At 33.8% G+C, this 12650-nt stretch overlaps 1 protein-coding gene across 1 annotated transcript in view; it reads left to right on the top strand.

Annotated features, from left to right (window-relative positions):
* Nucleotides 1-12650, top strand: part of DACH1 (dachshund family transcription factor 1) — a 428800-nt gene that overhangs the window by 380023 nt on the left and 36127 nt on the right. Inside the window, exons 7-8 of the mRNA XM_045978290.1 lie at nt 37-188; nt 9793-9940. Coding sequence (XP_045834246.1) covers nt 37-188; nt 9793-9940 — 300 coding nt within the window. The remainder of the gene's footprint in view (nt 1-36; nt 189-9792; nt 9941-12650) is intronic.

Below are 12650 nucleotides of genomic sequence, written 5' to 3'. Positions count from 1 at the left end.
TAACTTGTTCTATATTTTTGTTTCAATCACATACAGATGAGACCCCGCTTTCCACACCAACCGCAAGAGACAGCCTCGACAAACTTTCTCTAACTGGGCATGGACAACCACTACCTCCAGGTTTTCCACCTCCTTTTCTGTTTCCTGATGGATTGTCTTCCATAGAGACCCTCTTGACTAACATACAGGTAGGCCTTGTTTGTCATCTGGAAGGTGAATGTGTGGAAGACCCATCTGTAGATTTTTCCCAGATTCTTACGATTCCAACTTAATCTGTTCATGGGTTTGACCGAACCATGTCATTGGACCGTTTCCAGCAATTTAAGATTTTAAACTTGCTACGCTAATCAAGTTGGTTTAGAAATACTGATACATGTATATTCAACCTTAATAAAAGCTTCAATGAAAATGACCTGGGCATTTGAAAAATCATTCTGCCTAAATGTTCTCCTTATTGCCAGCTTGATGGGAGGAATCTAACTGTTTAAGTCTGTCTGATTTACTCAACGACAGCACACCAGTTCTAATAAATATTTAGTTATTTTTAAACTGCTGGCCTTCCAGTGAGGAAATGATATGTTTAGTCACTTAGAATATGTCTAATATAAAAGAATCCAAAAAATCCCTTCTTTCGTAAATAAGTTTGTTTCAGTTAATAGGATTTCTTCAAAGAATAGACTTCAAAAAGCTATACAAAACTTTCCACGGATTTCCTATGTAGTCCTCAGGATGTATATTTTACGTACAGTACATTATGAATCAAAAATACTTACAGTTAACAATAACATAGAGCATGGAGCCAAAATAAGAGTGTTTGGGATACAAGAAAGCATAATTTTCTTGCCCACACATGAAGCGATCATGTGGACCCCAGATGGAGATTTTGACTATCTACTTCTCCATATTTGGAGTAGCTAATAATAAGAATGTGCTTGTAGATACTGTGCTGTTAATTTTTTTTTTTTAAGTTTTACTCTAGCTCTCAATTCTTAGTGGATATTTTTCTGTACACATTTCCTACCATATTAAACTTTCTCCCAGTAGAAATGTAATTAATTTTATTTACCTCTCCAAGGACATAACAGAAGGCCTTTAATGTAACATATCTTCTCATCTATTAATGTGGCATTTTTAATACTAATGTAATTAGAGTCTCCAGAACTGTATTCAACTTTAAGGTTTTATATCTCAGTAATTGAAATAAATCATCAATCTAGCCTTAACTTAATCAAGGCCAAATAATTGATTATACTTTAAAATAAACATAGACTTTTTTTTTCTAAATTTGACCCATATTATTATTTTCTTGTGTGGTAGAATTTTTAATGAATTTCTCTTTTGTGAAATTAAATGATTTCAGAAAATATCCCTCAACATTTCTGAATTTATACTCTGAAAGGAGGAAATAATTAATTTTGTTATGTTTACAGCTCCATATGAAGCAAAGAAAAAACTAAGGGTTTACTTAAAATTCTCTGTCCAGTTGTATGTATCTTCATTAACTAAAATGTCTTTAAGCAGGAAAGTGGTCATTTAATTTAAGTTTCAGTGGAGAGGGGCGCCTGGGTGGCTCAGTGGATTAAAGCCTCTGCCTTCGGCTCAGGTCATGATCCCAGGGTCCTGGGATCGAGCCCCACATAGGGCTCTCTGCTCAGCGGGGAGCCTGCTTCCTCCCCTCTCTCTCTGCCTGCCTCTCTGCCTACTTGTGATCTCAGTCTGTCAAAAAAAAAAAATCTTAAGTTTCAGTGGAGAAAACATTTCTGGGCTTTAACAGTATACCCCAGCTTGCCCATCTAAAAAGTGGGTGTACACATGGACTCTGGCATTTTAAGTCAGATGCTGTCAGTTTGGGTGTATTACCCACCACCCTTCCCCCCACCACACACACTGGAAATGCATCTGCATCACCTCAAACTATAATTATTTCTTAAAAAAAGAAGAAAAACAAGAAAGCCCCAGTTTTAAAAAATGTACAGATTTTAGATGATTATTTTATTGAAGGCATCTCTAGACTTAATATACTCTCCTTTCTGACCTTCCAACCAGTCTTGTGGACATATTTTAGCAAGAGTTGATGATGGGACAATAGTCAAGGCAAACTACATTGTTTATTGCTAGTCTCAAATCACAGGGATCTGGGTTTATCAGAGTTAAAACACCTACAATAAGAATACTTTGTTAAGAATAAATTATGGTTGTCCCTTTCAGTGCATTCACATATGTATATTTAAGATGAAATAAAAATTAAAAATCTTAACTGAGTTCCATGCATAGGAATACATACATATACACAATGCATACATATGCGCATGTACACATATATACATGTACACATATATACACATACACATATATATGGGATTTATGTTTAGTAATGGTATCATATCATTTTGAAAAGGTTATGAATGCTAGTTCTTTTTATTATTGCCACATTTATTGAATTATAGTAATATCCTAGGAATGGTATAGAATATTTAAGTAGTCATGACCCTGGCTTATTGGGCATACAGTATAAATGTGTTTGCTGCCCAAATTCCAATTTGAGTAATTACATTCTGCCTACCTCAATTTCCTCTGCAATTTCCATTATATGTAACAGGGTTCTCTGCTTTCTATTTCAAAATGGTAACATACTTTTTGTGTAGTAAATTTAAAGATCCATATTTCTTTTGGTGCTATTTTATCAGGATGGCAATGAAAAACATTTGAGTTAAAAATGTTTGCATGTTTCAAATCATACAATACCATATATGGAATTAAAGCTTTATTATGTATTCTTACTATTTTATTAAATCAAAGACATTGGGTCAGATTTAAATTTAATGTTTAGATGTCTCTTTTTTCTTATAATTAATGACCAAAAGCCCTTTAAAACATGTTTAAGTGTTTATTTTTCCAATATTAAATAATTTAATCTTCTGATATTCTATAATTTGATAAATCTCAATTTTAAAATTGATAATGATTGGTACAGATGTCCCTGCCATGACATATCAAAATTGAAATTTCATGAATGTTTTTTTCTTTCTGTTTTCAAGGAGGACCTGTAGAAAAAGACTACATACTAGTATTTTAAATATACCATATATACTATACATACTAAATATATATCTACAGTATAATAAATTCACTTTAGTGAGTGATATGGATTCATTCCAGGTTTTCCTTTTTAGGATTTTTTAAAATTTTGTTTTATGTGGAATTTTGTTTTTCCCAATGTGGGCAATCTTTTATTATGCCTTCCTTATTCAAACATGTCCATGGAGAAGAACTCCTTGTGAAATTTTAGGGGAGGTTAGTGTCAATTTACTGAATGTGACCCCTTCAAACATTGACTACTCAATTAACAAACACACTTAAAGAAGGATTTTACTCTCTTTTCTTGATCTGAGCTTTCATGCTGTAAATCAGAGCTACAATCTGTTTGTGCACAGGATTGGGAACAAATAATTTGCATTGTTTGTCTTATAAGAGTTAATTAAAATGACTTACAAATATTAAAATAGGAATAGGTAAATAAAAAAAGAAAGGTAAAATAAGGCAGAGAATATAAAAATTAGTTATAAATGAGGTTAACATTGAACACATATGCCGTAGGGGGTATATGATGAGAGTTTGGTTCACTATGATTTGTCTCTTTGGAGGAACTAACTAAATAAAGGAAGACCTAAAAGGATAAGAATTGTTAAAATCACATTATATGGCAAGTCACAGATTGAATCACTATGGTCTAATAAATACAAATTATACAACTATGGTACTTATGAAGTATTCTCTAATTTCTGTGTTTGACAAAAGAAAATGAAGAAGAATCTGACTTAGTGTTAAACCCAAAATACTCGGATTATGCATCTTCCAATCTTGACATTTCAATGTTATGGCCAATGATATTATATTTTATACATTTAAAAGAAGTTAATAGTTTTGTATTTGCATTTTTCATACATCATTTTAATTATAACAGAGTTAGACAAAATACTCAGGAGGAAACTTTCAAAAAAATAAACAACAAAATAGGATATTGGCTTCAAAATATGGGTAGACTAAGATCAGATATATTGGTGTTACATTATATCTTTTTATGTTTAATCATACTTACATATTCTGTCTTTTTTTTTCTCATTACCAATTTGTGAAAAGAGCTCATTAACAAACAAACAGTGAAATATGTCAGTGAAATATTCTGAAAACAGTTTACTCTGGTAAAGAGAATAGCATTAATCTTTTAAAAGTCTGAATTATATACCATACTCACTAATGTATATTGTATACCATTACAACAATAATAATGATAATAGTAAAAACTAATATTTATGGAACAATCTTCCTCTGTCATTATATAGGAAAAGTACTCCTGTGTGTGTCTTTTGCTCTCAGTAGGAACATCACTTCACTTCTTACACCACTTCACTTCAGCAACATCACTTCCCTTCTTACATTTCTCACCAAATGTCTGGTAGTTGTTTCCACACCAAGCAATTCTGCAACACTGGCTGGATTCCCTATGATTTAACTCAGTTCTGACACTGTCTACCTGGAGATAGCCTCAGCTTTCACAGGGTATGAGTTCAGTCTTACGAGATTGCCACTTACTCAAATGTCAGATGCCAGTTGCAAATCCAGGTTGCAATCTGTGCTCCTGACCAACTGGCTATTGATCAGAGGTTCCCATCACCCCCTCCTTGGGTTCAGTTAATTTATTAGAGCAGCTCACAGAACTCAGGAAAACATTGTGCTTGCTAGGTTACCAGTTTATTTTCAAGAGATAGAATTCAGGAACAGTCAGATTGAAGGTATGCATACGGCAAGGTACGTGGGAAGGGGTGAAGAGCTCTCATGTCTTCTCCCAGCACACAACCTCCCCAGTACTTCCACGTGATGACCAAACCAGAAACTCTTTGAACTCTGCCCCTTTGAGTTTTCCTAGAGGTTTCATTATTTAGATATAATTGATTAAACCACCCATAGTTGGTGATTAATTCAACCTCAACCCCTCTGTCCTCCCAGAGGTCAGGGGAGTGGGAGTGAAAGTTCCAACCCTTCAATCACAGAGTTGGTTTCCCTGACAACCAGCCCCATCCTTAGGGCTTTCCAAAAGTCACCATATTAAAATAAATTTACGTGTAGTTGGGGTGGGGTTTATAACATAACAAAAGATAGCCATTTCATCTTTTCACTCTTATCGGTTAGGAAATTCCACCCATTGTAGGATCTTTGTGCCTGATTGGGATGAAGATCAAATATGTATGTTTCTTTCTTCCTTCCTTTCTTTCTTTCTTTCTTTTTTTAAAAATATTTATTTGGGAGAGAGCAAGAGCTAGAGAGCAAGCACATAAGTAGGGGGAGGGCAGAGAGAGAGGGAGACGCAGAGTCCCCTCTGAGCAAGGAGCCTGTGTGGAACCCAGAACCCTGGAATCATGACCTGAGTTGACGGTAGACACTTAACCACCTGAGCCACCCAGGCACTCCCCCAAATATGTTTCTCATTATAAACCACAATATCCATAGTCCATCTCTATGCTAATTCTATATAATATTACATTGTATCATCTTCATAGTCCTATATAGTAGATTTCATGATCATCTACATTTTGATGATGATGTAGATGAGTCAAATGGAAGCAGACAAGTCTTTTGATCAAGGTCATACAATGGTGGTGGAGTCTGGATTTAAACATAGGCAGGATAATTACAGAGCCCATGTTGCTATATCGCCATACATGATCACCATACATGATCATATGAATCACAAGATGGGTTTTATACCTGGAAGTGCTTTTGAGGGAGTATCCATCATTGACCGATTTTTGAGAACAAGAGTCATAGCATTAAACTAAGAATCGTTGTATCTTTTGTTATAAGGCCTCCCGTGAACATGCGTTAATTGATGCTGCTCTAGTGTACATTTGTTTCTCTACAAAAGTTCCTGGTTTTCAGGGACACCATTGCTTCTCATCCTGGAAAGAAACATTAAAAGAAAAAACATAAGTAAGCTTGGGAACTCTCACCTAAGCTTAGTCAATTTACTAGTTTGGGATTTTGAGCTAGTCATCTGATCTTTCTGAACCATATTTTTTTTTCAGCTTTCAAAGGTTTTAATCGGAATGAGCAAATCACTGAAATCCCCTTCAACTCAGATATTTACTCTCATTAGAAGTAATACATTCTTGAGCAGAATTTTGTCACATTAGTTCCAGTGACACTCAAAGAACTTCAGTTACCATATGATTCTGAAAAGTTTTTGTATAAAATCCAAACATGGCCAAGTAAACTTTTCCTCTAGGATCCAGCTAGTAAATTAAGAAATGTTAGTCTTTGTTTCAGTATTACTTTAATGTCTGTTATACAAGAAGATATTTGCACTTTCTAGGCTATAGAAGTTAGTTGAAAACTTGTGAAATCAATTACAGTGCCCTTCTGAAAAGAAATATGTATAGATTCGTTCTTTGGGAAATGCTTAAAATAATCTAATTTACAAGGTAGATCATTTTAGAAAATGAAAACATTTGTGTATATGACCACAATTATGCCTCACCTATGGGAGAGAAATTTGAGGCCAACCAACCATTGTCTCTTATTGCTATGCCACAGAGTAAGCTTAAAATGCATGTCTTAGGAATTGTCATTGTCGAACATCATAACTGACCTCCCCCTAGAGAAAAATTCATGTTTTAAACCTTGTGTCTTTTGCTGTAATTCATCATCACACAATTGTCATCGCAGAATTTTGCTCAATACTGCATGTCCACATGAGACTCAGCATTTAGTGTGACCTTTGCATATGATCTACCTGGAAAATTTACAGAAGTTACACAAATCTGAAAGTACTATTATCACTGATGGTTAAAATGGTGTCCTAATGATTTGTGGACGTTTTGAACACTCCTTGCTCTTGCTTTTCCCAGCCCCCTGCTGCACTGAAATTTAATCGGTTTTTCTGTATTTTTGCAGCAAAGCTGTCACGGGCAATAACATATTTTTGCATATGTATCAGTTTGGCTCTAGTGCAGATTTTTGTTCACACTGGACTCCTACTGATATGCACTGATTTAAAGTCTAAAAATGAAACTTAATTTTATATAGCTTATAAGGAGTCCCTGGAGGGTATTGGATCTTAAAGCTAGTATTTTTCAGACATAATCAGCAGGAATAGGTAATGTATTACCATTAGGGACATTAGCAGCAACTGTAACAAAAGGAAACAGTAAACATAAATGCTCTTAGCAACTTCATACGTTACAACAAATATTAATGTAAAATTACACAAATTAGAGATGCAGTTTAACATTATTCAACATGTTTATTCATAATGATTGTTTCATATTTAAAGAACACCAAAATATTGTGTTTTGTCAGCCAAGGACAATAATAGTTTAATAGTAATTTATTTTAAACAGCTACTGATAATACAACCAATCAACACATGAAGTGGTGCCAACATTGGCATCTTGCTAAATAATCTCTAGACATTGCACAGAGAGTACATCTTTCAAAGATAAGTCAACAAGAGCAATCAGAGCAGAAAATTAGAATTTGGTATCTTAGAATTAAAATACAGCTAAACTAAAGTTTTAATTGGGGTGATCTAAAAGGGCACTTGATGTAATGATCTCTTTCATTTGTTACTAATTGTTTGTTCCTGATGAAGAAGAAACATACACAGGAATGTTGCTGAATTGAGTTAAGATGGCAGTTTCCTTAGCAGCTATGTTTTATTGTTAAAAACAAAAGAGTAGGGAGGGGCAAACAGCCATGTAGAAACCCTCCAGCTCATTTCATATCACAAGAATTATACCAGGAAGTTCAGGGTCAGGTATAACAAACATGAAATAATTTATATGTGCTTGAAAAGAGATTAAATGGCTTATGATAATGTTACATAGGTGAGCCGATCTAAAGGGACACCTCTGTTGGGCTAACAAAGCCAGGGTAGAAATTCCCAGTTCAGACTGCTTATGATGTCTCCTGCAAGAGGGGTCGTATCCTAGAGTCTATCTATAAATGGCCCCACTTCCATTTCATTCATAATTTCAGTTGAAAATTTTAGTCTCCGTGGGGCACCTGGGTGGCTCAGTCTATTAAGCATCTGACTTTTGATTTCAGTTCAGTTCATGATCTGCTCTCAGTGTGGAGTCTGCTTGAGATTCTCTCTCCCTTACCCTGGGCCTCTTCCTGGGTCTCTCCCCTGCTTGTGCTTTCTCTCTCAAATAAATAAAATCTTTAAGAAAGAAAGAAAGGGAGAAAGAAAGAAAGAGACAAAGAAAGAAAGAAAATTTTAGTCTCTGATGTTCACAGATAAGGCAAAATATCTCCTACTTCAAAAAGGTATTTTGTATTGCTGAGTTGATAAGGATAGAAATTTTAGCTCTAATTTTTACTAATGATTTTCTAAAGGATTTTAGGAGAAAGCATGTGCAGGATATTTGTTCTGTGTTATACATGTTCTTATAATCTTGTTTTCAAGAATCTCAGAATATTACAAAATTCTTTGATTAGCAAAGAGTAAATCAACGTACATGTATACCTCTTATACAAGAGATTCTATTATGTGTTGTATAAATAAACTTTACTTTTACCATATACTCTTGAGATATACTGTCAAATAATCCCCTAAAAGTTATTCTCAATTTATTATAACCATTTTAAATTACTTTTTAAAAATAATGCACTATTAACACACTAGGTTTGGGATCCCTTGCATATATTATATACCTCAAGAAAAATATACCAGTACTATAATTTTTAGTCAACAAATTTTTAGAATTTACTATATGTAGGCACTCTCTGGACTCCACGGGACAAAGGACCATATGAGAGAAAATGTCCCTGCCTCAGAGAGTTTACATTTAGTGCAGAAAACCCTGCATAAAGTGATAAAAAAACACATGAATACATGAATGACAATATTAGACGATAATAAATGATAGGAAGAATTCTAAGCAGGGAATAACAGGAGGCTATTCCAGACAGGGTGGTAAAAAAAGAATTTTCTTTTTTTTTTTTTAAGATTTTATTTATTTATCTGAGAGAGTGAGTGAAAGAGAGAACACACAAACAGGGCAGAGGAAGAAGCAGACTCCCCCGCTGAGCAGGGAGCCCGACATGGGGCTCGATCCCAGGACCCCAGGATCATGACCCTAGCCTGAGGTAGACACTCAACCGACTGAGCCACCCAGGTACACCAGAAAAGACCTTTGTTAAGTGGTGACTGAACAAAGGTGAAATGAAGTGAGGGCATGAGCCACACAAAAACTGGGAGGAAAAGCATTCAGGAGAATGGAAAGAGAAAATCTCTGGTGCAGAAGCCGATTTTCTTGAGAAATGGAAAGATGAGCATTGGGTCCAGTATGGTCTCAGTAGGGACTGGTTGGAGACTGAGCTCCAAGAGATAGATGGGTCTTGCCAGGATCATTTGGGATTATATAAACCATATCAGATTATCACTTATGTAAGAGCTTCAGTAGAATTTTCTTCTCAGTTCTTTTTTTTTTTTTTTTTCCCGGTTCTTATTTTTAAGCATGCTTATGTGCTGCCCTCATTTAGCTTTAGATCTAGATATTTTAATTAGAAGCTATTGAACCTGCCTGGCAAAAACATCTGTCTTCCTACAAGAGTTTAATTAGATTTAGAAATTTTGTGCTTTGGTTGAAGTCCTTGTCCTAGTGAATACGGAGAGAATATACAAGAATGAAAGAATTTGATAAGTTGGTTCTTTTAAAAAATGTTTTTAAGTAATGAATGAAATGTGCTTTGCACCAAAATATTACAATTCTGAATGCCTTCTCTGTACAGGGGCTCTTGAAAGTTGCCATAGATAATGCCAGAGCTCAAGAAAAACAAGTCCAACTGGAAAAAACAGAGCTGAAGATGGATTTTTTAAGGGAAAGAGAACTGAGGGAAACACTCGAGAAGCAGTTGGCTATGGAACAAAAGAATAGAGGTATTTCTGAATTTCCAAATAAGCCTAATACTTGATATAAAATATTTAACAGAACAGTACTCTATGTTTTGTGATTTACTATGAGACTACAGGTTTTTTTTTGTTAATTTACTTATAGCCGAGGTTTGCAGCAGGATTTGAATCCTGGGCTCATTGTGCTTTTTCATCTCCAGAGTATAGAAGAGTTTCTCTTCTATTCATACCTCAGGGAATTGAAATATATCTGTTATATCATTAATCACATAATTTTTATTGCTCATAGAGCTTAACAAATAATTTTAAGATAAGAGTGAGCTCTGATGAGAGCCATGAGAAAAAATTTTATATTCATTCACAATTGCCTTTGAAAAACTTAAGAGTTAAAGTCAAAAAGCTAACATAGAAAATACTGATTATTCAAGCGAAGCAGATTTAGTAAGATATTTATCAACTGAAATTGAAGACTGATGAATATCTGAAAAAATGACCAAAGTTGAGTGTTTGTATAATTTTCTTTCTGAATGCCTCATTTTCATCCAACAAGGTCAAGTACACATTAGTGTAGAAACCAGTATGAATTTTTATTGGGTAAAAATAATGATATTACCAATCTATGAACTGCTTCTTCTAACACACTTTACAGTGCATGTATAGATAACTTTGAAGGTCATTCATATTTGTGTGTTAATATTATGTATGAGATTAAAAGTATTTTCTTTAAAACCAACTTTCCCATTGCCTCAACTATACGGTTCTAAGTATTCTAAGGAGAAGCACCTATTCCCACATTTAATAAGTATCCAATAAAAATATTCCACATGTTCTCTTTTTATATGTTTGATACCATCATTTGAAAATCATTGTTCCTGTTTTGTTTTTCAAACCAGCAAGATTTGGTAGGTTTTTATATTAGTTTTTATAAAACAATAGCTAGTGGGTTCCTGGAATGAGGCTGATTTGGGAAAACCATCATCACCCTTGTATAGCACTCATCTAGATAATGTGGTTTCCCATAGATTTAGGTACTAAAGTAATGAAAACAAGATAAACATTAATAATGGGATGTGTTCTTTGTGGGTAATGAAGATTGGTCAAAGGGTTCATTATATAGAACCATCTTTCATGAGACAGCCATGTCTTGATCTTGTTCTCACCTGGAGAAGTAGTCTTTTTTCTTTTCTTTTCTTCTTTCTAACAAGACTTAAAGGTAGACACTTAAATTCATAAAGTAATTCTTGGTTGCTTGAGAGAACTTTAGAATTTTATTGGTTTGAATCATTTAGAAGACTTATGTTGTTTTTTTCTTTTACCACTAGAGGGCAAAACACTTCACAGATCACATCATGCACCTCCCATTTAATTAATTGTGAACAATAAATTAAAGGTAATAGCTATCAATAATTATCTATTATAAATGTGTCCATTGAAGCAGTGTACTACCCTGAAGAGAGAACATGACAGTACTATTCGATTCAATCACGGAAGAGGAAACAATAAGCACTCAATGGCAAGATGCTGGGTATTGAGATTTTAGTCCCGTGGAAGTACACAATTCAAATAAGTAATTCAGAAATTACTGCTTTTTCTTTTTTTTTAAGAGACTTATAAACAATTATCTTTGGAAAGCGATACAGTAAGCAAATGATTTTTGTTAAGATAAGCATACGATTTTCACTCTACTAAGTAAAGGAATTAACATTTACTCAAAACCAGTTTTATTTTTATTATAAGACTGTAGCCAACATGTATTTTGACTTAAAAAAGTCTCTATTAATATATGTTACCAGCAGCAATAAACTCAACAAGTTAATGGTCTGCCACCTTAATAGTATTAATCATTATAAAACGGGACATATGAAGATTAGAAATTAAAACAAATTCTTACTTGAACCTTTATGATCTTATTTTATATTTTGACTAAATATTGCATTAAATAAAAACGTTGTTATTCTTTCATCTTTAGTAAGAAATCAAATAGTAAACTTGGAATGACTATTCCCTATGACTAATCTACCAAAAGGATATTCTCTCACTGATTCTGTCATATTTGCGTTCACATCCGCAATGTTTATCAACCAGGAAAAAGAAGATTCCAAAGAAAAACATTTGTGTGCTCCCCTTAGGCTGACTGGTTACCTCACATACATTGTGAAAACTAAAATCATCATCATAGTGAAAGTATAGTTAACATATATTTGAACAGATTTATTTGTTACTATTTATTGATTACTTATTGTATACAAATACTTAAATTGTCAAGTAGGAGAAAATGTATAATAATTAAGTTTTTGTGTCATAATCTGGTTTTGTATATCACCCCCACATTATTGCCAGCAGTAGCACATTATTATCAATAAGGTTTCATACTCTATCAGACTTCAGCAGAGTAAAACATAATTTTCTTGAAATATATTATAGCACATATATATTTGCTTTGAAGAAATTATTGATGTCTCTGAGCAAATTACATTAGCTTTGTTCCCCTCAAAAGACAACTCCTATGTTAATAATTAAGAATATTTGCCTCTTATAAACAATAATATTTATTACATTTTTTTTAATTTCAAGAAAAAATTCTTAAAAACCCAAATGGTATAACTATTTTGTAAAACAGGGGAAATGCTCCATTTACTATTCAAAATTGGTGCTTCATTAGAAGATAGAAGGCACACTTATAAAGGTTGGTATTATTCTAACTACTCTGCACTATTCTGATTCAAGGGCAGAGACT

Source organism: Meles meles, chromosome 14 (assembly GCF_922984935.1).
Source record: "Meles meles chromosome 14, mMelMel3.1 paternal haplotype, whole genome shotgun sequence".
In the NCBI taxonomy this organism is placed as follows: Eukaryota; Metazoa; Chordata; class Mammalia; order Carnivora; family Mustelidae; genus Meles; species Meles meles.
The sequence above is the reverse complement of the archived record's forward strand: the minus strand, read 5'-3'. Positions and strand labels throughout refer to the sequence as shown.